The 27,340-nt window shown below is 61.3% G+C and overlaps 2 protein-coding genes across 6 annotated transcripts in view; one reads left to right on the forward strand and one right to left on the reverse strand.

Annotated features, from left to right (window-relative positions):
- NT5DC2 (5'-nucleotidase domain containing 2) overlaps positions 1–343 on the forward strand; it is a 30,879-nt gene extending 30,536 nt beyond the window's left edge. For both annotated transcript variants that reach the window (XM_081247596.1, XM_081247597.1), the window contains exon 14: positions 4–343. In XM_081247596.1, the coding sequence (XP_081103722.1) occupies positions 4–265 (262 nt within the window). In that variant the 3' untranslated portion in view covers positions 266–343. The remainder of the gene's footprint in view (positions 1–3) is intronic.
- STAB1 (stabilin 1) lies at positions 240–27,030 on the reverse strand. 4 transcript variants are annotated; one of them, XM_081247595.1, is made up of 69 exons: positions 26,908–27,030; positions 22,586–22,722; positions 22,167–22,282; positions 21,877–21,962; positions 21,736–21,805; positions 21,248–21,343; positions 20,869–20,979; positions 20,430–20,626; positions 20,066–20,196; positions 19,769–19,893; positions 19,408–19,487; positions 19,069–19,206; positions 18,790–18,930; positions 18,577–18,639; positions 18,165–18,278; positions 18,035–18,088; positions 17,716–17,796; positions 17,159–17,317; positions 16,676–16,738; positions 16,345–16,440; positions 16,008–16,094; positions 15,382–15,493; positions 14,745–14,931; positions 14,542–14,635; positions 14,273–14,431; positions 12,811–12,906; positions 12,151–12,246; positions 11,971–12,018; positions 11,675–11,805; positions 11,392–11,503; positions 10,921–10,998; positions 10,734–10,832; positions 10,507–10,605; positions 10,241–10,372; positions 9,872–10,000; positions 9,631–9,687; positions 9,150–9,233; positions 8,456–8,651; positions 8,237–8,332; positions 8,100–8,145; positions 7,922–7,998; positions 7,582–7,707; positions 7,324–7,397; positions 7,097–7,171; positions 6,722–6,844; positions 6,358–6,405; positions 6,068–6,145; positions 5,817–5,963; positions 5,250–5,390; positions 5,088–5,147; positions 4,601–4,777; positions 4,431–4,517; positions 4,168–4,317; positions 4,013–4,069; positions 3,713–3,914; positions 3,195–3,344; positions 3,001–3,105; positions 2,747–2,854; positions 2,473–2,666; positions 2,235–2,379; positions 2,021–2,154; positions 1,767–1,932; positions 1,581–1,690; positions 1,368–1,487; positions 1,132–1,281; positions 949–1,053; positions 718–864; positions 513–629; positions 240–429 (listed from the first exon to the last, which is right to left on the reverse strand). In XM_081247595.1, exons 1-69 carry the CDS (start codon positions 26,986–26,988, stop codon positions 373–375), a joined length of 7,707 nt encoding a protein of 2,568 aa, XP_081103721.1. In that variant the 5' UTR covers positions 26,989–27,030; the 3' UTR covers positions 240–372. The 4 variants fall into 4 exon arrangements, 3 of the variants coding, with proteins under 3 accessions (XP_081103721.1, XP_081103720.1, XP_081103719.1); XM_081247594.1 differs by having other exon boundaries at positions 240–441; XM_081247593.1 differs by having other exon boundaries at positions 1,368–1,690.
- Positions 27,031–27,340: the final 310 nt, after the last annotated feature.

A 27,340-nucleotide genomic window follows, 5' to 3' on the forward strand; every position in this document is an offset into this window, starting at 1 on the left:
CAGGTGCATCACCAAGGCCCTGTTCAACGCGCAGTTCGGGAGCATCTTTCGCACCTTCCACAACCCCACCTACTTCTCGCGGCGCCTGGTGCGCTTCTCCGACCTCTACATGGCCTCCCTCAGCTGTCTGCTCAACTACCGCGTGGACTTCACCTTCTACCCCCGCCGCACGCCCCTGCAGCACGAGGCACCGCTCTGGATGGACCAGCTCTGCACCGGATGCATGAAGACACCCTTCCTTGGTGATATGGCCCACATCCGCTGAGGGTACCTTTATTGTCTGGACCAGGTCCAGCCCCTGCTGTCCCACCCACTCTGGGCAATAAAAGCTGCCTCCCTCCTGCTCATGCCTCTGCTTCGGCACCCGCTGCGTCACTTGACCTCGAGGATCCTCTGGGTGTCAGGGAAGTCGTCTTCCAGGAGTGAGTCCTGAGGGGAGGACTGTTTGTTAGTGGCTGGGCTGAGACCAGGCCCTGGGTCCCCTTTCCCAAGCCTCCAGCCCCCGCACTCACGTCAAAGGGCTCACAAAAGGCATCATGGCTACCAAAGACCGGGTTGGGGACAGAGACCAGGGTTGGGCTCGTCCCTTCCTGCCATGGGGAGAAGTCATCAGCAGCGTCATCTTCCGCCTGGGAAGGGAGGTGAGTAGTGAGAGGCCTCAAGCAAGCCCAGTGAGCCCAGACCCCAACAACCCCATCCGTCTCCAGCCCAGCCTACCTGGAAGGCAGAGAAGCCAAAGCCTGCGGACCTGCTTCGGGCACGAAGGTAGAGGGCTCCGGCCGCGAGGCCAAGGAGCGCTCCAGTAGCTACCACCGCCCCCGCGCCTGCTGCCACAGGTGGGGCCTCCGGGGCCACCACTGCCCGCTGCCAACGAGGAGAGCATCAGAGACCTGGCCAGAGAGCGGTCCCCTCACCCCTTGCCACTCTGCCCGCCCCTGGCCAACTCACGGGCTGCAGGGGTGCGAGGAGGGGGCTGGCCAGAGTGTGGATGATACCGTTGAAGGCCACGATGTCCCACACGATGACGTGGCTAACCACAACTGCCCCTGGGACCTGTAGGGAGACCAGGGTCAGGCCCAGTGGGTGAGTGAGGGCTGGGGCCAGCAGGGGAGGGGCAGCCTCCAGACTCACCACAGGGGCCCGGGAACTGTTGTCAGGGCCCATGTCACTGATGATGAGGCTGAGGCCCGAGTGGGCGGGAAGCAAGGTACCCTGGCTGGCGTTGGTGCTCAGGAAGGTGGTATTGGAGGCGTGTAGCTCCAGGTCTGGGCCGCTCAGTGTCTGTGGGCAAAGCAGGGCCTGTTGGCTTGGGCCAGCTAGAGGGAGCAGAGTTGGGCCCTGCTCTCCCCACATCCCCTGCTACTTACCAGGTTGTCCATAAAGCCTTCGTTGACAGGGACGAAGAGTGTCTTGTAGGTGAGCTCGTCGTCCAGGAAGTCCAGGAAGTCGAGACCCCTCGGGGTGGCATTGGCATAGCCCAGTAGCATCTGAGATGGTGGGGACAGGGTTGTGGGTAGGCTCTCTCCACAGGGATCCCAGGTGTACCACCCCCCTGGTCCTGAGCCTGGGCCCCTGCACACCCCATAGAAGGTGGAGAAGTTGGCAGTGGTGGCCAGTACATCAAGCAGCTTCCCATTGCACACGCTGGCCCCATCACCCACGAAGCCATCGCGGCATTGGCAGGCCACGTCTGCAGGAGAGGCAGTGAGTTAGTGGGTCAGTGGGGAAAAGCAGGGCAGAGAATGGGGTGTGGTGGGTGACTGTACCTTGCATGCGGTAGCAGTAGGCATCCCAGCGCTCCGACAGGTTCTCCCGCGCACCCAGACTGACCACGCCCACCTGACCATCGCCACAGTCTGCTGCCGGGAAAACGACGGGATGGGCAGCCGAGCCATTGGCCAGCCAGCCCACAAGGCAGAGGTGGAGGCCCAGCTGTAGGGGCACAAACAGATGCTGAGACCCAAGGCCCAACTCAGGGGGCCCCCACAGGCTTGGCTCCAGACTCCTGGGCCCCGCGCACCTGCTGAGCAGCAGAGAGCTGAGGGAGAGAAGCAAGCACAGCTCCTTGGGCCCCACAGGCTGCCTCGGCCTGTGAGAAATTCAGGCTGTAGGGGCCACTGGGGGCCTGCAGGTGGAAGACACCGGCTCGTTTTTCTGTGGAAGGCAGGGATGCATGGTCAGAGGGCCGGCACCGAGGTAAAGCCGGGGTGCTGGGAGAGGGCAGGGAAGCACACCCTGGAAGTGCAGGTCAGTGCACACAGCGTCCACATGACAGGGTGGTGGCTGGTCCAGGCAGCGGTCCACGGGCGGCTCAGGCTCCTCCAGACACTGCAGTCCATCGCCCACGTAGCCGGCGTGGCACGCACAGCGCCGTGTGTTCTGGACAGCAGAGCAGGTAGGCGCCCTTCAGGGACTGGGGCAGCCGCTCATTGGAGCACCCCCGCCCAGCTGCTTGCCTGCCCGCCTGCTCACCGGTCCAGTGTTCAGGCAGTCAGCGTGCTCGCTGCAGCCCCCGCGGTGGCCATCCTCACAGGGGTTGCGGGCCCGGCAGCTCCAGCCGTCACCCTCGTAGTCGGGCAGGCAGGTGCAGGTGACCACTGTGCCTACCTGGCTGCAGTTGGCATATTCACTGCAGCCGCCACGCCCATCCTGGCACAGGTCTACCACTGGAGGCAGCGAGAGGGTGGTTGGACCAGGTGATAGGAGGGGAGGGGAGTGGGGCCTCCCACCTCACATTCCTGCTCACCTGTGCACGTGCGGCCATCTCCTTCGTAGCCCAGGCTGCACTCACAGCTGTGGCCAGCGCGGCACACGGCCTGGGGTGCGCAGGGTGGAGCACACACAGGCTGCAGCTCTGTCCCCCGGGGCCCACCCCACACATCCAGGTTAGTGGCTGCCCTCCTAGACCCCCTTCCACCTCAGTGTGCAGTTGGGACATGCACTGGTGTGTGCAGGTGTATACAAGTGTGCAGGGTGGGCACAAGCACAGGGCCCACTCACCCAGCTGCACCTCACAGTGTGGCCCAGTCCAACCCTCATCACAGAAGCAGGAGCCAGAGCCCCCCAGGCCCTCATCGCAGTGGCCATGGGAGGTACAGTTGCAGGCTGGGGAGAGGGACAGGCAGGATGGTGTTGGCACATGGGCCATGGGGATTAGGGAGCAGGATAAAGCAGGGTCGGGCAGGACAGCCTACCTTGGCAAAGGGGCCCAAAGGCACCCGGGGCACAGAGTTCACATGCCGTCCCGGCAAACCTCGAACGGCACCTACAGTTCCCGCTGCCACTCATGCCGTCCATGCACGTGCCATGGCCATTACAGGGGCTGCTGGCACCCCCAGGGCAAGCTAGGGGTTAGGGTGGGAGAAGAGAGGTGGGGCCAGGGACGCTCATCAGGAACCGCACACACGCATCCCCAGCCTAGCCACACGGTCCATCCGCCACCCAGCGGCAGCAGAGGCTCTTGCAGAAGCAGCAATCCACCCAAGTCCCCACGCCCTGGAGAACACCCAGACCCCAGTACACCCCACCAGGTCCTGTACCATCTACACACCCACCCCAGCTCTTAGAGCATTCTCACCTGGTAAGATCCACTCCCCGCCCCCAGCCCCTGACCACCCTGACACCCTGAGGCACAACGGCCAGAACTATGTCCTTGGCCACCTTGGGAGCTGGAGGAGCCAGCCAGCAGCATCCACAGCCTTAGAACACTCACCTCGGCACTCACTGCCATAGTGACCAGGGCAGCAGCTGGGCTTCCAGGTGGTGGTGACACAGTTGCGGTAGCAGCCCCTGCCCAGGCCTTGGGGCTGACCCCAGTGGCTGGGCCGGGCCCAAACACTGCGCAGTGCCAAGGAGTGCAGCGGAGGAGACGTCCAGAACTTTGAGAAGTAGCGCCAGCAGGCCTCAGGGCTGCCCTGGGCCAAGAGGAATCGGGCTGCAAACCTGACCTTGGTAGGCCCTGGGCCCTGCCCCCACCCCCACCCCCACCCCCACCTGGCTCCCAACCCCTTACCTGCTCCTGTGAGCCCTCAGGACAGGGTGGTTCCAGCCCACAAATGCTGCAAACCTTCTGCAAGGAAGGGAGGCCAACAGCAAGCTCAAGTGAGTGGACAGGACAGGTGGGCTTAGGCCCCTGCCTATCCACCTCTGGCCTGTGGCCTCCCTCACCAGCCACAGAGGCCGAGTCTCAAAGCGGTCACACCGGGCACCAAGGCCAGGTGGCTCCAGCAGCTGGTCAATGCCGTAGGCCAGGCCCCCCTCAAAGGGCAGGTGTCGCTGCACAATCCGGGCATCCTCCTCTCCCACCGTGAGCTCACCCTGCAGGTGGAGGATGTATAGTATGTGGGGGGTCACAGGTGTACTGCAGCCCGCCCCAGTGCCAGGGCCCCTGCCTCCTGCTTCCCTCGTTCAAACTTTCTCCCCAGACTCACCGGCCGGGCACGGCTGCAGGTGAAGGAGATGGGGGTCCCATGCATGGTGCGCAGTGGGCCCAGGTTGGGCAGGTCAGATGCCAAGGCCTGAGCAGATGGAGCCACAGTTGGAGCTGGGAGGGCAGGCTCAGTGGCAGGCAGCGGGGACCAAGGTCTGGGAGTGCACCCACCTCGACGTTGCGGATCACGTGGCCCCGCACAATGGCTGCCAGCTTGTCACGGTGGTCTTTATGGTATAGCCAGACCTGGCGATCGGGAGGCAAGGCTTGCAGGGCGGAGTCTGTGGGCCACAGCATTGTGAAGGGCCTATGGAATGAGTCTCGAAGCAGGGGCAGCAGGCCAGCCATCTAGTAGGATAGAGGTGTGACAGGCCCGTCAGAGGATGGTGGGCAGGTGGAGGGGCTCCAGGGACCCAGGTGACCTCCCCACCAGCCACATTCCTCTATAGCCATCCCAGGCCAATAGACATGGACATACATGCAAGTTGTCAGGTATGTGGGCACAAATAAGCACACCCTTGTGCTCACTGGGACGCTCATGCCCACAAATATGGCCTGTGCACAGAAAGGTGAACACACACGTTGACAGTCACCTGCATATACACACTTAAACGTGCACATATGCACACACTGAAAGGCTCACACACAGGAGCAGTACCGTCACAAGGCCACTGAAGATCTTGTAACCGAAGCTCTCCGCGGCGGCGGTGAAGTTTCTCTGGGGACAGGCGCTCAGTGAACAGTGAGGTCAGGAGGGGAGGGAGGATCCCAGGCCCCTAGCCGCCTGCTTTCCAGCTCCCCGCCCACACCCAGGTCATACCCGCGGAACTGGGGCAGCGTCAGGCTCCCAGTGCAGCACTTCAGGTGGCAGCAGGACACGGTCAATGAAATGCAAGACGCCGTTCACAGCCTCGTGGTCGCTGCTCACCACGCGCGCAAAGTCATTGATGTATATGCTGCCCTGGGGGTGGGGCCGGGATTGAATAAAGCCAGTTAGTGGGGTGCTCAGGGAGCTGTGGGTGGGGCCTGAGGTGGGAGCAGAGCCTGGGTTGGGTGAGTCTTGGGGCAGGAAGTGGGCGGGGTCAAGGCAGAGGGTGGGTCTTGCCTCCAGCCCAGGGAAACAGCCACCCAGGGAAACAGCCACCGGACTTGGCTGGTGGGAGCGGTACAGACACAGGGCCAAGCTCAGAAGTCCTGAGCCCAGGACTGGCCCCTGGTAGTGGGTGGGGTCCGGGGACAGACTCATCTCCCTCTCATTAAAGCCTCCCTGGCCCTGGGAAGGTGAGAGGGTCAAAGGCATGGGGACAGGGCATAGGTGCAGGCCTTGAAAGCAGCTGAGTCCTTGGTCTGTGGACAGTCCACGTCGGGGACCAGGGCCTGGGCTCACCTCCCTCTCACTGAAGCGCAGCGGGTGCCCAGAGAGTGTGGTGGCATAGCCCTCCTCTAGCAGCTCCTGGCTTCGCAGCTGCCGGCAACCAGCCACGTGATAGCGGAACACAAGCTGGCGATTGGCACGAATCCGGGCCAGCTCATCCTGGAGTGGGAGTCATGAGGGCACAAGGGTGCCCTGACTTTCGCCTCTGCCCAGGCAGTGCCCACCCCCCAGAATCCCCAGCCTTGCTCCAGGGGCTGAGTTACCTGCGACAGGTTGGTCATTAGATCTGCATGTGGCACAAAGATTGTGAAAGGCCCACCCCCCTTGAGCTCCTTGTATTCCTGGGGGGAGAGGGAAACAGGTTGGGTGGAAGAAGGGTGACCTGGGACCAACTCGAGGTTTCCACTGATTTTCTGGGAGAGTCACAGACTCAGAAACCAAACCAGCCAGCCCTCTGACCAAATGAGAATATCATGGCCCAGACACAGGTGGGACTTGCAGGTCAGAGAGGCCCAGGCTGGACCAAGGATGTGCAGGCCAGCTGGTTACTCACCAGGAGATGGAGGCTGAAGAATGAAGCATGCTTGTCCCGAAGGAGCTCCTGGATCAGGGGAGACAAGGATCAGCTCAGATTGTGGTTGGCCTCCATTCAGGGCTGGTGCCTGTCCCAGCACCTAGAGCCCAAGGTCTGGCCAAGGTAGAGATGAGGAAAGGAAAGCCAGGGTGGTCTGTGCTGGGATCAGGATTGGTTTCATGGATCGTAACTGGGTCAGGCCTAGGTGGAGTCAGGGGTCAGGCTCCAGTCCTGGTCAGGGCCAGGATCAGGATCAAATCTGGGGTCTTAACCAGTATCACGGGTCAGGCCCATGGGGGGCATTGCCAAGGCTCGGTCAGGGGTCCTACTTGGGCATCATTACCAGGCCGACTCGGGCACGGCAGGTGAAGCCATCACCCACGGTGTGGACTGCATCGCAGGTACACGTCCTCTGGCCATCCCCTGTGCTTTTGCACACAGCATAGGGGCTGCAGCCTCCATTGTTCTGAGGCAGGGACAGGAAAGAGGCGTCGGTGACTCCCAGGACCGCTGCCCCAACCAGCTCTGGGGGAGGGGCCATGAAGTTCCCTGGCCAACACTCAAAGCCCTGTTTCCTACTAATCAGTCAGACTTGACCTTGTGGCACAGGTGGCTCACCCTTCAGAAGCACTCAGGACCCTGCTGGGGTTGTAAGGAAGTCTGGTTCCCACCCCAGTCCCTTCCCCCTGTGGAACTGGGTGCGACTTGGGGGCCTGACCTGGGAGCAGGGGTCCAGGAGCACACAAGTCCGGATGCCGTCCCCACTGTAACCCTCGCGGCAGCTGCAGGAGACCTGTCCCAAGTCCCAATCAGTGGGGCTGCTGGTACCCTAGAGTGGGCCAGCGCCCTGGACAGAAGGAGCACCCCTCCCTGGGCCTGGTCTGAGGAGGGCCACACCCTCTGAGGGAATGGCACAGCCCCAGTGTCCAGCTCTGTTGTGCTGACCTGCTGGGGGCCTGTGGGGATACATTCAGCGTGCATGTGGCAGCCCCCATGGTGGATGAGACAGCTGTTAACTTCTGGGGGAAAAGACATTGGGATGAGGGCTGGCCCTAGGCAGCCCCTCCATTCATCTGCCTGTTGAGGTGCTCATCCCCTACTCTCTCAGCACCCTCAGGCTCACACCCCTGTGTGCCCCTCAGCCCTTCCTAGTCTCACTCATGCCACTGAAGCCAGACCCCTGGTGGCGGACCCCAGCCTCACCCTGGCACAGCTCCCCATCACCCGTGTAGCCATCCAGGCAGGTGCATGTCCGCTGACCAGGTGCCACATTGGTGCAGTTGGCGTGGGGGGAGCAGCCCCCGTGGTCATGGGCACAAGGGTCCACCACTAGGGGTAGATGATCCCAGAGAGTTGTGAGCAGTGGGCATGGGACAGAGTGGGGACAGGGGAGGAGGGCATGAGAGAAAGGAAAAGGTCGGAGGGAGGGGTCAGACCCAAGAGGTGACAGGGATAGAGACTGGACCTAAAGGGCAAGGAAAGGGCTCTGTGGGGAAATCCACCCCCCAATTTCAGGGGCCTCAGGGCATTGGTGTGCCTGGACCTGCACAGTAGATGCCGTCGCCCGAGTACCCCGCGGCACAGACGCAGGCAGGGGCTGCAGCCGAGTCCTGGACGCAGCTGGGAGGGACAGCAACAGCTTAGTCTATGTCTGCCCAGCCCCTGCCCTGACCCTAGCCACCCCCCCACTTGCCCACCTGCCCCAGGCTGAGCTCACTCACTTGGCATTGGGGTCACACTTCTGTGGGCACTGAGGGCCAGTGATTTCTGGGGGGTAGGAGGATGGTTCTGATCATGCTGACCCAGGAACCGCCTCCCCAGGAGTCACCCGCCTCTCCCCCTTGGGGCCACTCCTCACTCTGGTCACAGCGGAGGCCCTGCCAACCCACGTTACAGACACAGCTTCCGTCCCCTCGGAGCCCCTCCTGGCACAGCCCGTGGGCACAGTCACACACTGGGAGCGGAACGAGGTAGGACAGAAGTTACCCAGTGCCTGTTCTGTCCCTGCTGCAGTGTCTCCATGACCGCTGTCCTTGGCCAGCTTTCCCACCATTCCTGCCCGCCCCCAGGGCCTCACCTCCAGTGCAGTTGGGCCCGTAGCGGCCCAGCTCACACATCTCACAGGCCGTTCCGTGGAAGCCCTCGTGGCAGCGGCACTCCCCACTGCCCAGGAGCCTGTCCTGACACTGCCCGTGGCCCGAGCACACACCACCCAGACCCCCCGGGCACGGCTCACACAGTGTGCCGAAGAAGCCAGGGCAGCAGTCAGGCACCTGCGGGATGGGGCACAAGGAGAGGCCCGGCACAGGCCAGGACAGAGGTCAGGGGGCAGGGAAACGGCGGGGGGCGGGGGAAGGGCATCTTGGGGCCACAGAGCCACAGAACAAAGCAAGTCAGACCCAGAGAAATGGAGACTGCCTTCTACAAGCCTCTCCATGGCAGGGGTGAGGAAACGGACTCAAGGAGGGAAAGGCCATACAGGACTCCATGGAGAGGGGCAGAGCTCGCGCTGCCCCCAGGGCTTGGTTGCTGGTGTCAGTTCCAGGCTGAGCCCCTTTCTCTCTCTCCCCATCCCCACTCCCTGGAGGCACGGCCACAGGGACAAACAATGGCCCCTCTGACCTCAGACCTCTCTCCCTTCCCTGGCTTCCTCAGAGTCCTAGCCCTGCCTCTACCTTTGAAGCCTAATCCCGGCTCCTGCCCTGGGCCCCCACTCCCACCTCCTCCTCTCTGGTCAAAGGCTTGGGGCTGGGGGTTGCTTCAGGGCAAACCTGGATCTTCTTGGCACACGTGTAAGAACAGCCCCAGGAGAAGGAGTAGCCAGACCGGTAGACACAGCTCTTCTTGGGGGTGTCCTGGAAATGGGGACAGGCAGGAGGACTCAGCCAGTGGCTTAGGTAGGGGCAAGGCAGTGAATGGGGAGACAGACAGACAGATTACAGGTGTCAGTGGGTGAGACAGGTAAGCAGGATAGCAAAAGGGTCAAGGAAGGACCACGACAGAAGACCTGAGGAGAAGGTAGGCAGGACTAGCAGCCCGAGGGTCACTGGCCTCAGGTCGCCAGTCTGAGTGAGGCCTCCTCTGGGCAGACCTGGACCCAGGCCTCCTGGCCTCTGGCAGGAGAGCCAAGCGGCCCACGCTGCTCCAGGTCCCCATGCCTGGGTGAGCAGAGCTGGGCCCGGGGAGCTCGGACACCTTGGGCACAGTAAGAGCAGGTGACGCAGGGACGGGACGTGCTGGGCCCTGACTCACCTCCAGCTGGTAGCCTTGAGTGCAGCGGAATTTCCGGGTGCAATTTACACATTTCTCCTGAAGGGAAGGAGGGCAGAGTGTCAGGCAGTCCCGAGGCAGGGGCTCCAAACCCACCTTCCCTCCTCTGGGGCGGGCTAACAGCTCTCCCACCCCTGACCAAGTGTCCCTCCCGCCGGCCAGGCCAGCCAGAGCCTCCGGCTCTTGACCGCCCCTCTGCGCTCCCCAGGCCCCAGCCTCTTACCCGCAGGGCCTCTGCGTGGCTGTGCAGGCAGCGGCTTGAGCCCACCGTCAGGACCCCGGACAGGCCAAACAGTGAGCGGCCAGGGGCCTCCAGCACAGGGCCTTCCAGCGGCACATGGTTCACCTCGGGCTGGGGGTTAGGGCAGGAGGCTGAACACCCCCCACCCCATCCCCACCCTCCCCTCAGGGGCTGCAGGCCAGGGAGGCGCTCCAGGGCTGGGGTATCTCTGTGGACTAGGGGTCTCCCAGGATGGGAAGTCTCTGGACCAGAGGCTGAGGTGCCCAGGTGGGGGAACTCCAAAGAAAAGGGGTGTTCAAGAGCAGGGTGCCAGGGGCAGGTCCTCCTGTGCTCCCCCACCCCACCACCAACCTGGCCGCTATGGTTGTAGAAGACAAGCCAGTGTGCGGGGCCCAGGAGGGAGTTGCGGTGTCCGCCCCTGCGCAGGGCCTCTGTGGAAAGCGCCTCCCCCAGGATCACATGGTGTCGCACTACGTCCAAGTCCTGGAGAGGGAAGGAGAGGCTCAGGGGCTCCAGGACTCCCGAGTGCCTGGGACGGCGCGTCCCGCCCGCTGTGTCCTTGTTGTGGGATGGAAGGCTCACCCACCCCCCTCAGTGGCCCGTCCCGGTGATCTCACCAGGCCGCTGCTGTTGGCCTGGGCCTCCAGAGACTGGTTGGTTGGCACGAAGATGGTGTAGGCAGTGGCAGCTTCAATCTGGGGTACCAGCCTGTGGCGCTAGGGGCGGGCGCAAGCTTCAGGGGTGGGCTTTCTTGCCCTCAGTCCTGACCCTGGGAGCCAGCAGCTCCGCCTGCACCTGGGGGAGGGCGCCCCCATCCAGGACTCCTCCCTCCTCCTGCCCTTACCTGCAGCAGCTCCCGGAAGAGGCGGAAGGCAGGCACTGAGTCCAGCTGCTGCAGCAACCCCTGCCCCCCCAGCACATCCCCTCTCGGAGGCAGTAAGACCTGGCACGGAGCATGGGGGCTGGTCAGTACATCCTTGCCTATTGGCCTGCCTAGAAGGTTCCCTGCACACACACCCCTCCAGCCATACCTGACTGAGGACATGTAGGACACCATTGGTGGCAAGGAGGTCAGCCACGTCCACGCTAGCATTCTGCACCCAGACCCTCTGGAAGGCAGCAGACAGAGCTCAGGGAGACACAGGTAGACACTTAAGAGTGCGTGTAGCACCAACAGAGAGGCTGCTGGGCACAAGGCACCCAACCTGGCCTGGACACCCTCAGACTCAGGACCTACCAGATGGGCACACAGACCCTCACTAGGGCCCATGCATGAGGGGGCCAGGTGTGCACATGCAGACAAAGATGGACGGACAAGCCCTGGCAGGACAGTCACTCTGGCCCAAAGACACCGCTCAGCAGCAAATGTGTTCTGAGCTCAGCCCTGGGCCGGGCAAGGGGACCCCATCACATCACCGGGGACCCTGGGCTGGGAAGCCTATAGCCACTAGAGCCCCCCTTCCCTGTATGGTCCCCTCTTCTGCCCAAAGTTCACCACGTACCCCACTGATGTTGTGAATCTCCCAGCGTGCAGTGGGGCTCAGGGTGGCTACACTCTGCCTGTCCAGCCGGGCCAGCTCCTCCTCAGACAGGGCGCCCTGGAGAAAATGGGCCCTGAGAGGACACAGTTTAGGGGGGCCATGGAACCGGGTTAGTGTAACCTACAGAGACCCCTGGAACTGGGCTCCACCCCAAAGGGTGGACACATGCCAGGTTGAGGACCTCTGGGGAGGGGCTGGGTCTCACACAAAAGCCCCCTCCCAGAGCCCCGCCGTGGCAGCCCACCTGACCAGTTGCGGTAGCATCCTCGGCTGCAGCCAGAAGGCCTGGTCCTCAGGGCTCAGCCTACGGATGGCAGACTCTGAGGGCACCAGGGCCGTGACTCGGCTGTCAGCAGGAAGAGTGACGCCGGCCCCCTGTGCACATGGTGTTGCGGGGGGACAGGAGGAGTGATGAAGGCAGCCACCACCTTGAGATCACTTCCCCCAGCCTCCAGGCCTGCCCCCCACCTCCAGCTCTTAGAGCTGTTATGTGGCCTCCTGGATCTGAGTCCCCAAGCCCAGCATTCTATCCGATCCTACCTTGATCCACTGGTAGAAGATGGAGAAGTGGGCATTTGCCTCCAGCTCCTGAGGGGAGGGAAAAAGCTGAAGTCACCAGTCTAGGGACAGACTTGAGCCCCCTCCCTCCATGACCCTGAGTGTGGCCCCACCCCCGGATTCCACAAGAGGACTCCTCCCCGAGCACAGGAAACCACTCACCTGGAAGATGTCTCCGTAGCAGCTGAAGCCATCACCCCCATAGCCAGGGGGGCATGTGCAGACCCGCTGACCTCCTCCCACTGCCCGGCAGGTGGCCTGGGGTTGCAGGGCAGAGAGACATGGCCTCCGTTCAGCACCCACAGGGCAAGCTGGACAGCACCCATCCTCCATCTCTCCGTTCACTCTGGCCCATCCTCCTGCTGTCCTCCTGTCCAGCTACCCATCCCTACCATCTGTCTCTCCCTCTATCCAGTCTGTATTCAAGCTGCTCCTTTGGTGTGCAGGTCTTGGGCCTGCTCTCCAAGACCAGTGAGCATGTGACGTGAGCTACCCCAACCCATCCTGGCAGATGGGTCAGGGAAGTCCAGGGCTGTGGGAGCATCTGGGAGGCCCCGGACCTCCAGCCGAGGCCTGAGCTGAGGGCAGGAGGAGCTAGCCAGGCCGAAGGTGTGGCGCTGGGAGCACGGAACAAGGGTGATGAGGGCAGGGGCTGGGATCTTTATAAGGAGGGTGAAAGCTCTGTCCTGTGGGCAAGCAGGTGACAGGGTTTGGATTTCAGGTTGAGAAAGATCCCAATCCTGACCAGAGACAGGGACACTGCTGCAGCCAAGGCCTACCCCTGAAGCCTCCCCTGGGCCTGGAGCCCTCTCACCCCCTCACCAGATCATGGCAGCCACCGTTGCCTGCCCGGCAGGGGTCAATGGGACTGCACACGTAGCCGTCCCCCGCGAATCCCAGCTTGCAGGTGCACTGGCTCTAGAGAGGTTGGGGAGCAGAGAGCCTCATCTCACCAGAAGCAGGAAACCCTTTCCTCCTCCACAGTTCAGATCCCGACGGGCACTCTCCCTTGGGGTGGTCTGCTCAGACCCCAGAGGAGCTTTTCCCAGCCCCACCCTTGGAGTTCCATGTTCTAGATGCAGAGGTTGAGGCCCTGAGGGGAGACTGGCTCTCAGGAAGAGTCTGAGGAAGTGATGGCATTGGCAGGGGGGCATCCAGGAGCCTCGGGGCCTCTTTGCTCTCAGGCCTGGGCCCAGCCAGGCTGTTGAGGTCTGCAGTGTGTGATGAGTGGGCAGGTTTTGCCAAGACCAGCCCCAGGGATGGCTGCTCGGATCCCCCCCTCCAACCCCGCCACTCTGCTTGGCTGCTCTGATCCTTCCCACTAAATGCCAGTGTCCTTGTTGGGCTTATCCACACCTCAGGTGAGTGACTAGTGAGACTCCCCGGATCTCAGTTGCCCTTCTTTGCACGATGGGGGCATCTGCAACTGCTTATTCCACCCTCAGTTCTGAACTTTAAAGCTCCTGATGGAGTTCGCAGCTCCAGCTCTCAGGCCCATCTGAGTGTCACTGCTGAGGTCCCACGTCTGGTGGTCCAGACAATCATGGGGCAGGAGGCAGGGAGCCCCATGGATCCCTGCATAAGCCTGGGCCGCACAGAGGCTGACCCTGAAGCAGCCAGACCTGGCTTCCCAACTTGCATATTAGATTCTTCAATGCCAGCCAGTCCTCAGGCTCACCAGGCCTGACGTGCTTCACGTGGAAGGTTCCAGATTCTGAGATCCTGTGACTGGAGTCTGAGACTCCAATATTCCAAGAGCTGGATTTCCATGAGTCTAAAAATTTGGGGATGTCACTCTCCATGGGCAGGTGTCTCTTCTTGCTTTGCTCAATACTGAATTCCTAAATCTAGAACAGCAACTAGCATGTAACAAGTGCCTGGTGACATGTGGGAAACCAGTGAGTGGGTGAATGAGCTAATTGTCAGAAGGCAATGGCCCCAGTGGCCCCTAAGAGCAGAGAACTCATTGATTCTCAGTTATGAGAGTCCTCATCCCTGAGACACAGGAGTCACAGTCTTCTGACTTGGAAAAAATGCTGCCTTAGACTGGCACTCCAACACACCTTCCTTTAAAACTACTGCAACCTTCGCATTGCTTCCAGCACCCATCTACTGCTTCCAGATTGTACGACTCAACATTTCAGAGCTGGATTCTCATTTGTGTCTGAGGTTTGAGACCCTGAGCTTGAGTTCTTAGACATTGCTAGAGTCAGATGGGCTAGGGGGAAGAGTTTCCCAGGATGGAGACCCCCACCCTGCTCTCTCGAGGCCGGCCGAGCCTCACCTGCCCGGGTCCCACATAGCTGCAGAGGGCGTCAGCGTGGCAGCCGCCTCGTACATCCAGCTCACACTCGTCGATGGCCACACAGACACGACCGTCCCCGCTCCAGCCCTTGTGGCACGTGCAGTGGTGGGTGCCTGGGGCCCCAGGGACACACTTAGCCTGTGAGAGCCACGGATAAATGACTCAGGGCTGCAGGGCGGCAGGCTGAGGGCAAGGGAGTCCCACCTCGAGCCTGTGGGTCAGGACTTCAAGGAAGGGGCCAGACTCACATTCTCTGAGCATCCGCCACGGTCTGGGCGAGAGCAGGGGTTGCTGGGTGTGCAGGAGAAGCCGTCACCCTCAAAGCCATCGAGACAGAGACACCTGGGGGTGGGGGGTGGTGAATGAGGAGCCTCCAGTAAGCCTCTGGAAGCTGTGAGCAAACTGACAAGTGCAGTCACAGACGCAGAAGAGAGGAAGTGCACGTCCTCACCTGGCAATATCCCCCTGGTTAATGCAGCGGGCATGCGGGTGGCACTGCTGGGACTGTTCTGTGGGCCCACAGTTCCCTGTGGACTCGTTGCAGAAGCGGCCACTGAAGCCTGGGGCACATGTGCCACGCTGGCACACACCCCCACTGCCCGGACGGTTGTCACACAGACCGTGGACACAGCCGCAGTCTGCAGGGAGGAGATGGAGCAGGGAAACTGAGGCTGAGGCAGGGCTGGCTGGGAGCCAGGATGCTTGGGCAATGCTGGGAATAGGGCAGCCAGAATAGATTGACTGCAGGGTCAAAATCAGGTCATCCCAGACTCGGGAGGGAGGAAGAAATGAGAGGGGGGCATTCATTGCTTTCAGTCACCCTATTCTAGCTGCCCTGCTCCCAACACCACCATCGGAAAGTTCTTCTGCATGTCTGACCTAAATCCTGCATGCTTTAGGTTAAACTGTGGCTCTCTTCCCGGCATGGATAAAAGAGACATCTACTCTTGTGTTTCCAAAACCTTCTCCATAACCTCTGGACTGAACCCTTCTTCCTGGGGTTCTATTTCCCTTCTTGGGAGTCCCCAGCCCCACTTCCAAGCGACCCTTTTTCTCCCTGGCAGGTGGCCTAGGCCGGGATCACCCACCTTCCTGGCACTGGTCTCCATGCTTGTTTGGGTTGGAGCAGATGTGGCAGGCGATGCCCTTGTAGTCTGGGAAGCAGAGGCAGGCCCCACTGCCCTGGACCCCATCACTGCACTGGGGGTGGGCAGGAGGCAAGAGCAGTCACGGGGAGGGGATTATCCACATTCTCTTCCCTAACATCCCCACAGGCTGTGAGCTCCTGCTCCCCCTAGAAGACCTCCTGCTGGAAGAGACCTTCCAACTCACTGATGCTGCCAAAGAACTAGCCCCTAAAAGGCACCTGGCCCTGGTAGCTTCATGGGTGACTTCTGCTTAATCTAGAAACACACGACTCCTGTGCTCCTCCATAGCCAGGTGCTAAAGCAACTGCGATATTACAAAATGGCAAAAATACAACACACACAAAAAAACTATTGACAAATAGCCCTTATGAAAATAGATGTAACAATCTAATTAATTGATTCTAATTAAAATAAACATAATTTGGTCCAACTTCCACTGCCTCGATGTGAAGAACCCAATACCAGAGAGAGGCAGGCTTTGCTCAGACATACAGCCAGTCACCGGCCAACTCAGAAAGGAGCCCCTATCTCCCCCATCCCACACTCCAGGGCAGGAGGGGACTCACGTTGCCTTTGCCATAGCAGGGGTTGGAGAAGCCCCCAGGACACTGCACACAGTCAGGCCCAAAAAACCCTTTGCAGCAGCCAGGTTTCTGTAAGAAAGAACACATCTGAGGGTCCGTCGGGAGCCATGTCGACCCCCCAGCCCAGGTTGCTTCTGCTCCCTGGTGCCATGTCTAAAACAAGGGGGTGGGCGAGGCCCCTCTGTGACACCTTTTCCACCATTAGGATGCAGCAGAGCTCTCTGAGGATGGCAGCCCACCCAGCCCCAGCCCGGGGGCTCCAGAGGAGAAGCAAGTGCCCCAGATCCCTAGGGAGCAAGTGCCCCATGCCCAGGCTCACCAGGATGGTCTGGTTGCAGTAGTGGGCGCAGCCCTTCTTCAGGACGTTCAGCCCAGTAGGGTCATGGATGTAGACACACTCCTCAGGGGAGATGTCCTGGGTGGGCCGTGCCAGGCTGGTCAGCAGGCAGGGGTCTTGGGCCAGCCCCCTTCACCAGGCAGCCCTGGTCAAGGGACCTTGGCCCCCTGGGCCTGGCACCTCCCCTGTCAGTGGGGCTGAGCCTCCAGGTCCAGCTGAGCCTCCAAGCCTCACTTCCCCACCCTGACCCAGGGCAGAAACCTTGCAGGGCAGTCAGAAGTCAGCCCTGAGAGCTGGGCCAAGGGATGCTCACCAGTTTCACGCTGTTGGGGGGGCACATGCTGGTGTTCAGGGCTTGGCAGTCCACACAGGAGCCCTGGGCAGGGTAGGGGGAGAAAGGGAGAAGGGTTAGTCATGGTTTATTTATTTAGCAAACCCTAAGAAAGAGGCACTCAGCCCAGGCCTGAGGTATGAGAAAGAGTCACCACAGGAGGGCCAGAGGATGGTGTTCCAGGCAGAGGGAAGAGCAAGGGCAAAGGCCCCGCGGTGGGAGAGCTCAGTGTGAGAGCATCACAGGTCTGGGCAGGGAGGCTGGGAACAGGGCTGTAGATGCATGAGTGACGGCAAAGGGACCATCAGGAGGACTGCTGAGGGCTGGGTGTGGGGCGTCCAGGTGAAACTGGGGCCTGCGCCCGAGCCCCAGAGCCACCCACTCATTTGAGGAGAACTAGAAAACGGCACCTCTCCCTGGGAAGATGACCCCGACACAAGCAGCGCTGGGGTCCCGTGCGCTTACCGCCACGACCTTGTGCTGCTCTTCGTTGCAGAGCTTGGGCAGGATGGGCAGGATGGTCAGGGGCAGCAGGATGCCCTCCAGCATGTGGATGACGCCATTGGCAGCCAGCACGTCCACTCTCCGTAGGGGGACCCCCTCAGGTCCCAGCAGGATGCGCCCCTGTGGCAGAGCCCAGCATGCATCCTTGGCCCAGTCCCCGCCCCTGCGCTCAGCACACTGTCAGAGGCCCAGCCTGCCAGCCACCTCTTCACCCACTCCCTGGCAACATCTCTTGCTCTGGCAGAACCGCTCCAGCCTCTGCACCCTGACCCACATGGTTTCTGTCATGTGGAGCCCCTCCCCCTGCCCACGTGCTCACCCTCCTCCTCTTTGGAGCCCTCCCAGCTTGTTGGGCCCCAGGAGAGGGATTTGATCTGTGCCTGCTCCCACATGACCCTCCACCAGGGCATGCCCACTGCAGGGCTCGGAGCACGAAGCCGGGTCCGAAAGAGGCTTGACACCTGGCTGGTCATCACCAGCCCCTCCACTGGTCCATCCCTGGTGCTCATGGAGCTCACCTCCTCCGAGATATTCACAGCCAGGACCTGGTTTGCCATGGTGAGGACCCGGCCCTTGGAGATGAGCTTCTCAACAGTCAGCTGGGGTAGAGAAGAGAGTGGCCTTAGGCCGGGCACTAGCCACACCTTGGGGCCACACCCAGTCCTGCCCAGGTGACTCGCAGCTACCACCTTGGTCCCCAGGCTCTCCTCTGTCCTGTAGAGTCCAGATGGGTGGGGAGAGGAGAAGGGGGCCCCTGGAAGACTGGAATCTGCAGACAAACCCTCTGACAGCCCATTGGCAGGTGTAAGCCAGCCAACCTCCCAGAGGACCTCTCACCTGGCCGTGGCTATAGACATGGTACCTCACCAGCTCCTGCAGTTTGGAGAGACCCTGGCAGGAGAGAGAGGGCTTGGCTGCTAGAGGCTCTGAGACTGTATCTCTGGCCCCTTCTCCCCGACAAGCTTACCGCTGTGAAGAGGTAGACCAGGCGGCCGTCCCGCAAGCCATCCACTGCCTCATTGCTGGGGGCAAAGACTGTGAAGGGCCCAGGGCCATCCAGGAAGGAGGGCAGCCCACAGTTCTGTGGTGGTGAGAAGGAGGCTCAGGGGGTTCCGTGGCCAACCCTTACCTCTAAGTCCTGCCTGGGCCCTGCTGCCCTTGGTGTGCAGGAAACGCCCACCAAAAGTAAGTGGGTGACATTGGCAATGGGTTCATGCTACCACAGAGCCTCGGGATTCTAATGGGCAGGTTCCAGGATGGGGGTGTGGGCAAAGGCCCATCCTACTCCAGAAGCCCAGATCACTGTGGGGCAGATTCTGGGTAGTGAGGGGTCCTGGGACAAAAGATCAAATGGGCTAGGACCTTTTGCCCAGACTCACCTCCAGGATGGTTTCAAACCGGGTGAAGGCCTCAGTGGAGGCAAGGATCTGGCCGATGGTCCTCTGTAGGAAGGGATGAGCATGAGGGCCCCAGAGGGGAAGGAGCTCTGCTCCAGCCCTGCCCAGAACTGCCCCGCCCCCCTCTCCGAACTCAGTGCGGGTCAGAGGCCACGCAGGGACACAGGGTGGGGGGAGGGGAAGGCACTAGCTTACCTTGGGGTCCTCAGGGAGCTCTGGTGGGAGCTGCCACCGCAGGGCAGTGACCACGTGGAAGATGCCATTGGCTGCTGGGTAGTTGGCCTTATGGATGGTGAATGTCTGCTGGGGCTGGTCTTTGTACTTGTAGGTGTATTTCTGCTGAGACATAAGACCTCTGGCTCAGACTCCAAACACCCACCCCTTGTCCTGAGGCTCTGTCCCACCTCCACACCTTTTTCTGGGCTGTTTCCCACCTATGACTCCTCTGGTCCCCAGGCTGAGGTCCCTGCTTACCCTGAAGCGGCTGAAAGTGACGGTGATCTCCTGTCCAGCCAGCGTCCACCACCTGTGTGTAGGCTGGGTCCCTGACTCCTCCAGCATGTGCTGCCCTGCGATGATGTGCTGTCTGCAGAGCTGCTGGGCAAGGGATGCCTGTGGGCACAAGGGGACGGGGGTGCCGAGTGGGCCCAGGGCAGGCAGTCCTCTTCAGGGACCGTTGCCCAAGCAACGGAGGGAACAGGAAGCCTCCCAGGCCTCAGTCCCCTAGAGTGTGCACTGAGGACACTCTCAGGGCCCTGAAGCCTAGGGGAGGGTCCAGGGAGGAGGCCCACTCCTCGATAGGCAGGGGCTCACGTTCATGGTCCTGGAGGATATGGACGGTGCCAGCACGGTGAATGGGCCCGACGTGCTGAGGATCTCCCGGCAGCCCTGGTCTGGGGACAGGAGAGGGTGTATCAGAATGGGTCTGGGAGGCCATCAGCCATCAGTCCTGGGTTTTGGAGAGTTGAGGTGGGGGGGGCGTTGGGTCAAGATCTAGGGTAAATGGGGACATCAGGATCTGGGGGAGTAGCTCCCACCTCCATCATGTACCCCACCACAGTCCATTCTCTGCTTCCACAGCTCTTGGGCAGAGAAATAAGGCATCTCTGGAGAGTCTGCCAAGGATGCTGGGTGCGAGGGGCGGGGTCTCAGGCGAGTGGCAGGGGTCACACACCCAGCATGGCAAAGGCGACTCTCAGCCGCAGTAACATGTTCGTCTGGCTGGCCTTCTGCACCTCGTGGAGCAGGTGTCCGTAGCAGGCACGCCCATCTCCCACCTCGCCGTCCTTGCACACACAGCTGGGGGTGTGGGTAGAACTGGTCAGGGCAGGGGCGTGGCCAGGTCCCCCTCCTGGCCCTCACCCCCCATCCCCACAGGGCCCTTGAGGTGCACATGGGCACAAACTTGTCCCTGCCAAGCCCACCCGCTCTGCTCTGCCCCTGGTACCCAGCCCAAGGCACCTGTGCTCACCTGGTCTTTCCATCAGGGGTCACCTGGCAGGTGGCTGACCGGTCACAGGAGTGGGGGAAGCAGTAGGCGAAGCAGCCCGCGGAGGCATTGTGGTTGGTGCTGACCAGGCCTGGCTTACATGAGCAGGAGGCCTGGCCCATCCGGGAGGGGAGGGAGGATGACACCATGTCCGTGAGAACCGTGGCGTCTGCCACACCCACAGAGCTCTGCTGGGTCCTCACAGCCACCCGCCCAGAAGCAGGCTGTCATTCTCTTCCCATTTAACAAATGGGGCAGCTTAGGCTCCTAGGAGGCCCGCGATTGTCCCACAGCCCATGTGAGCTGGGGGACCGCGGGGCAGGCCCAGCCCAGGGCCCCAGCTCACCTGGCCTGGCCTCTTGTACAGACATAAGGTGGAGTTGCTGGGGCAGCCGCCGTTGCTGATGGTGCATGGGTCCTGGGGCAGACACACCGTTCCGTCCCCATGGTAGTTCTCAGGGCAGCGACACTGTGCCTGCCCCCTGGGGCTCACGGAGCACTGGGCAACTGGGGAGCAGGGTGACGGCTGGCAGGGGTCAGGGGCTGCCGGGGCAGTGCAAAGAGCCCAAGTGAGACGAGCACGCAGGAGGCCCATCTCCTCCACAGCCTCTATCCAGGTTGGCCCAGGGATGGGGTGAACAGGCTGATCTAGACCTTGGGGACAGGCCCTATTTCCCTCCCTCAGGGACACTTTTCCCTCCCTGTAAAAGGCCAGATCGTACTTGCTGGTTTAAAAGGATGCTCACCCTGAGCTGGGGCTCCTGGCCTCTAGATCCCAGACTTACCTAGGCATTCGCTGCCCTGCTGGGTGTGGCCAGGCAGGCAGCGGCAGGTAGGGGCCTCTGCAGAGCACTGGGAGTTCTGAGGACAGTTCAGGGCCTGGCAGGCGGGGAGCTCTGAGTGGAGAAAGAAGAGTATCACGGCAGCTCCAAGTCCCAGGCTGGGAAGGAACACAGGAGCGAAGATGCTATGCCTAATTTGCTGTGTGACCCTGGCCAGGGTCCCATCCTCTCTGGGCCTCTGGGCAGTGAAGGTTTCAGATGACACCCCCTCCCCCAAGGGAGGCTGCAGGCAGAGGTCCTGCTGAGGCTCAGGCCCCATCCTTCACCCCGTCAGCCTTCCTGCTCTGGCCACTAAAGACTGGCTACCCCAGCAGCTGCTCACCTTGGTCACAGTGGGGTCCAGTGAATCCAGCAAAGCACAGGCAGCTTCCATCCCCGAGTGGCCCATGGCGGCACACGCCATGCACACAGCTGCAGACTGGGAGGGACATGCAGGGACAGGTGGGACCCCAGCCTCAGCCAGGGGCACACAGGGACGTCGAGTCCCTGCCCTCTGCATCTCCAGAACTCAGCTCCAGCAGGCACAACCTCAAGAATACAGAATTGTGGTGCAGGACCAGAGAGGTGGTGGGAGCCCAGGGCAGGCACCTGCGCTAGCCAGGAGGTTCAAGGAAGGCTTCCTGGAGGAGGCCTCCAAGAACAGCATGTGCAGGGGCTAGAGGTGTGATAAAGCAAAGCTCATGTCCCTAGAACGGATGTGTAAGGCTGAGCAGCTGGGAGGGAGTCTGGTAGGGACTGGCTGTAGGGACTAGGTCCCCACTGGCCCCCAAGTGGACATCGGCCCCGCCCTCCTGCCTGGCCAGCACTCACCTGACTGGCAGTCAGGGCCGAACCGGTTGGGGTCTCTACACTCCTGGCAGGCTGAGCCACTGAAGTTTTCCTGGCAGAGGGATGCCCCAAGTCAGTGCAGCCCCTCCACTGCCCCCCACCCCAGCCCCACCGGGCCCTTACCTGGCACACGCAGGTCCCGTTCCTGTCTATGCCATCCAGGCAGGTCCCGTGGCTGTTGCATGGGGTCTCAGCACCCCCAGGGCACTCTGTGGACCCCCCCGCCTAGAACTCAGCTCTGCCCCAAGAACTCTCAATTTACCTGACCCCAACAGCTCTGGGCAGCCCCAGACTTGGTCCCTCCCCTGGGGCAGCCAGAGCCAAGAGGCCCAGCTGCCCATTAAATGAGCCAGTTGAAGGGGAATGCAGGCGGGTTGAGGCATAAGGAGCAAGGCTGGGACCCTCCCCCATACCATAGCACTGGGACCCCCAGTAGCCAGGGCAGCAGGCCTTCTGCACCACGTCCTTCCAGCACTCCAGGCTGCAGCCGCTCACAGACAACAAAGAGTCCCCCAGCTGGACCTCGTATCTGGGGACCAAGGATGGGCAGGGTGATGGGAGGGGCTCCCCTAGCAGCCTCCAGCCCAGCCTCCCCACACTGGGTTCTGTTACTCTTGGTCCCCCGACCCCTTCCCGCCTGGCCCTGAGCTGAACACAGGGCCTGGTCCATAGTAGATGCTCAATAAACAGCACTTGCCCTGCATTCTTACTCCTTCCTCCCTGCCTATCTCTGTCCCACTGGAGGGGCCAACAGACTGCCAGGCCCTCCTGGTCCCCTGCCATCCCACGAGATACCCCTGGAAGCAAGCAAGGGTGGAGTGGGGGTCCGCACCGGCAGTCCTGTGAGATCTTCTCCGGGAACTCCCGAAGCCAGCCCGAGGGACACACTCGCTTCTTGATGGCAGGGCACGGGGTGCAGGGTATGTGAGTGACAAACTTGGTCTTCATGTCGCAGCGTCTGGACTGTACCTGGGCATGGACAGGGTTTGGAGTGAGGGACCTGAACCCTGCACACAGCCCTGACCTTTGATCACAGCGAGGCCTAGCACCCCTCTCCAGGCCCATCTGTTCATTGGGGAGGCAGTGAGAACAGGGAAGGCCCTGAGTCTGGGGAAACTGGCCTGTCACAGGCTGTCCCTGCCACAGTGTGTCTCTATATCCACAGCCACACACCTCTGCCTGGGGGCCTGGAGGCACGCCCAGAAGCCTCAGAGTCTCTGCCTTCTGACACAGAGCATCTAGCCCTCTCGTTCCACCCTGGGTGATTCAAAGGAGGCAACTGAACCCTAGGAGGGTGGCCCTCGCCTGTAGCCACCCAGGGACTTTGACCTAGACTCTCAAGCTAGTGCTCATTCACCCCTTTCATTTAAACATAAACACTAAGTGAAAGGCTGACACTGTTCGGGAGGAGAACACGGTGACGCCATCCTCCATCCCTTGGGCACAGGCAGGATGAGAGCTTCAGCCACGCACCATGGGGCTGGCCCTCTAGTTGTCACTCTGCTCTGAGCACGTCTCCACCTTGCTCCCAAATGACCCCCTCGGCCAGCCCAGGGCCCTCTCTGGTGCCCCGCGGTCAGAGACCCAGCAGCCAGCCCCATGCCCGAGGCCAGCCCGTGTGAGCAGGCGTGTGGGAGGGGGTCTGAGTTTGGGCCAAGCAGTCACATTCCCTGAGCCCTAGTCCAGGCCTGGCCCACAGCCCCACACGCCAGCCGGGACTCAGGGGTCCACTGCCACCACTGGATGGGCAGTGCTGGGAGTGAGAGAGCTGAGAAGACCCAGGCTGGAGGCCCAGGTGGCTTCCTGGGGAGGTGACAATTGAGTTGGGACCTGAAGGATGCATGAAAATTGGTCAGGGTCATTGCTCCTAGCAGAGGGGACAGGAGAGGCAAAAGTCACGAAGTAGGAAGAAGCAAACGGCCATGTGTGATGAGGCAGAGACATGCAGAGACAGGCAGAGAGGAGGCTGGAGAGGGGCTGGGGCCAGACCAGGCCAGTGAGGGGAGGTGGAGTCCGGAGCAGACCCAGGACTCGTTTATGTTTTAAATGGGCCCTCTGGCTGCTGCATGGAGAACAGAGGTGGGGGCAGGAGAAGAGATGGTCACCTGAGAGCCAAGAAAGCCCTAAGCCTGCAGTCCACTCGCTGGCCTGTCAAAGCTCCCCCAAGTCCACCATCAATGGGGCTACCATTATGGCAACAAAGTCCCAATAACCTACAGCACTGACCCTGGAGGAATGGAAGCTAAACTCTTGGTTGTCAGTGGGAGAAAAGACCACAGCAAGGTGCATTTTGATGAGGAGAGCTTTCAGGGGCTTGGGGCATGGCCTGGAGAAGCTGAGAAGTTCTCATCTTAAAAAGTGCTGAACACACTGTGCTCCAAAAGGGAGTAAACCCAGAACATCTCTTTCCTAGAACACATCACAGATGTGTGGCTCTCAAAGCCAGAGAAAAGGAGAAATAGTGCCTCAATACTTTCTGGTGTACATGAAGGTCCCAGGGCCTCTCCCAGCTGCTGTGATTTGGTTTTTTCCGCTCCTGCCTCTGTGGTCTGCGAAGAGGGAAGTTGCTGCGGGCGGCCTCAGCCTGAGCTGTGGGGCTGGATGTTGTGGTCTCATTCCCCACCCTGAGGCTCGGTCTTTGCTGAGCCAGGGAGCGACTAGGAAGTTGGGTAATTTCAGGGCCAGGCAGCTGCTGGCTCAGGGCAAACGCTCTGCAGGTGGTAGGCTCCCCTGAGGGCCACCTGGCCAGCCAGACACAGCTGCCAGCGTCAGCGCCAATGGCCCAGGGACCAGTTTTCAGAGCAGCCCTGGATAAGGGCTCAGGGGCAGTGAGAGAGCACTGTCCTCACTCTTGGGCAGAGGGGGCGGTCCTGTCAAGTCGGGGGTGAGTCACCAGCACAGGAGGAAGCTGGAGCCTCGTGGCTGGTGGTGGGGTGGACACTCATTCACGAGATGTTGCATCTGTAAATGTGTGATGGATGGATAAACCAGCGGACAAGTCACACTTCTCACTGGGACCTCACCGGAAGTGGGCGTTCAGGCCCCCTCTGCCTGGTGGCGTGGAAGGAGCATCAGCTCCAGCCGACAATCTCGCCACTGGTCCCGTTGGGAGGAGTGAGGCTGGATTCCAGCCGAGTGCTGAATCAGATTCCCTTCTTTCCTAGGGCACCTCGGGACCCGTCTGAGCCGGGCGGGTGCTGCTCCCCTCCCTGTCCTAATCCAGAATTGATTTTGCAATGTCTGCATCCCATAGAGACACTGCTGGGCAAGTTGAGGAGACACGAGGTGTTAGCCTGTTGTGAGAACGTGGAAGAAATTCCCCCAAGCTGGGGTCCAGGGCCCAGAACCCAAACTCCCTCAGATGGGAAGGGACCTCTCAAACCGCTTCCCCTTGCCCAAGATCAATGCTCCTCTCCCTTCAAACCCCAGCTTGAGACCACAGGCTTCACCTGCACCAGCATACACCTAGCAGAGGAGGCACTTGGTGAAAGACTTGAATAGACAGGTGCTAAGCCCCCTCCTCCAGGAAGACTTCTCTGCCTCTACTGCCTGAACCTTCCTGTGTTTGAGTTCTGCTCCTCACTAGCTGTGTGACCCAGAAGTCATCCCTTGCCCTCAGAGCCTCGGTTTCCTAAGGTTTACAGTGGATCTCATGCTATACAAGGTGCTGGTAGTCGGTAGTGCTGAGGGACTGAGGGCACGTGAGAGGCCAGCGTTGCTGCGTCCCTGACAAGAACCCCCAGGGCCCTCTTCCCTGGGCCAGGATGTCTGAGCCCCAGCCCCAGAAGGCAGACTTAGAGGTGGTCTGTGACAAGGAAAAACTCCCAGGCTGAGGCCCCTCATTGACCCCTGTCACAAGAACATGAGGTGGCCTTCGAAATTCCCCTGCATTGTACACATGGGGAAACTGAGGCAGGGAGGGAGCAGGAACCACCTGCAGGGCTCAGCACAGCCTGAAACCCTTGGCTCTTCCACCATCACTGTCACTTTTTCAACCTCAGATCTGCCCATCCCCAACCCTGACTTGGCCCTGAAGCTGGTGAGGCCTCTCACCAGACCACAAGGCCGATGAGAGCGAGCCCCAGGGCAGCACAGGGCCTGGGTCCCTGTCCTGGCTCTGCCTGGCAGTGGGATCCTGGGCAAGTCCTTTTCCTCTTGGGACCTCAGTCTGCCTGTTAGTGATTTGGGGACACTAGCAGCTGCCCCAAGAGAACTTGGCCTCACAGGAGAGGGTCCTTCACCTGGAGGCAGGCCCCAGCCAGGCTGACTCTGTCTCCATGCCTAGGGTGGGAGGCTCTTACAGAAACTCCAGTTGGGACAATGTCCCTACTATGGGGCTTGGGTGGATCTGCAGACAGGCATCCCAAAGGGGGCTTGTGCATGTGGACCTGACAGCCACACACTGGGACCGTCGGCTCCTCCCTCGTGGCCGGATGGGGAACCGCAGATGGCGGTCTGGAGCGTGGCTCTGGAGTTGGACCAACCTGTCTCTATCATCCTTGGGTTTTGGCTTCCTCAAGTGGAGAACAACAGGGCCCACTTCTCAGGGGCTGGGGTGGCTTGAAGGGATGATGCTGGGTGTGCCCAGGGCTGTGCACCTGAACAGCAGCTCTTAGGCTTGAGGGCGTTATTGTTGGCTGCTGTTTGCCCAGGAGGACTGGGGGTGAGGAGACCTCATTCTGCCTCTGGGCACACACACATGCACACACACCCAGCACGCTTACACATGGTCCACATGAGCCTCTCAGTTTGTCAGCCCTGTGAGGGTTGGGGGTGATCACATCTCCCATCCCCAAGCCAGGGCCACAGAGACAGCGGGCCTCAGTCCGGGCAGGGGGATGGGCCTGGCTCTGTATACCCCACCCTCAGGCTGGGGAGACCTGGGACGACTGCCCACACCCCCCGGCTGGCTAGCCGGACACAGAGGAGGGCAGGCTGACACATCCCTGCCACCCCAAGCAGCGAGACACAGACCTCAGCCTGGAGAGGTGGGCACAAGAGCCCAGTCCTCTGTCCAGCTCAGAGAAGGTCAGACAAGAACCAGCTGCCCTGTGTGTCCCCAGCCCCGTGCCTGATCCGTGAGCGTTCCCTCCCTGCTCCTACCACTGGCTGGGAGGGCCTGGATGCCATGTCCCCCGCGACCGGCTCACTCACCTTCTGCCCCCCGATGAAGCTGAAGCCTGCCAGGCAGAGGGCCAGGAGGCAGAGCAGGAGGTGGTCCCGGGGCCCTGCCATGGCTGGTGGGGGCTGGCGGGCACGCTGTCCAGGACAGAACTGGGGCAGCCAGCGTGGAGAACGAGCTCTAGGAGGCAGGCGCAGGGCGGGCAGGCAGGCAGGACAGGGCGGGTGGGCGGGCGCTTTAAAAGCAGCCGGGAGGCCCCGCCAGCTCACCCCCACAGGAACCCGCCAGGATTTCCTCCTGCGTATCAGCAGCCTGCAGGCGGAAGGGAAGGTGCTGGCCACTGACCCCTGCATGGACGCCTGGGCCCAGCTTGGGGCTTCCTGGCCCAGGACCCTCCTCCTGGCGTCAGCCTCCAAGTCCACCATTAGCCACAAGCCTGGGGTGTTTCAGAGGCTGTGAAGCACA

The sequence above is a fragment of the Mesoplodon bidens genome (assembly GCF_964165515.1).
Source record: "Mesoplodon bidens genome assembly, chromosome: 10".
In the NCBI taxonomy this organism is placed as follows: Eukaryota; Metazoa; Chordata; class Mammalia; order Artiodactyla; family Ziphiidae; genus Mesoplodon; species Mesoplodon bidens.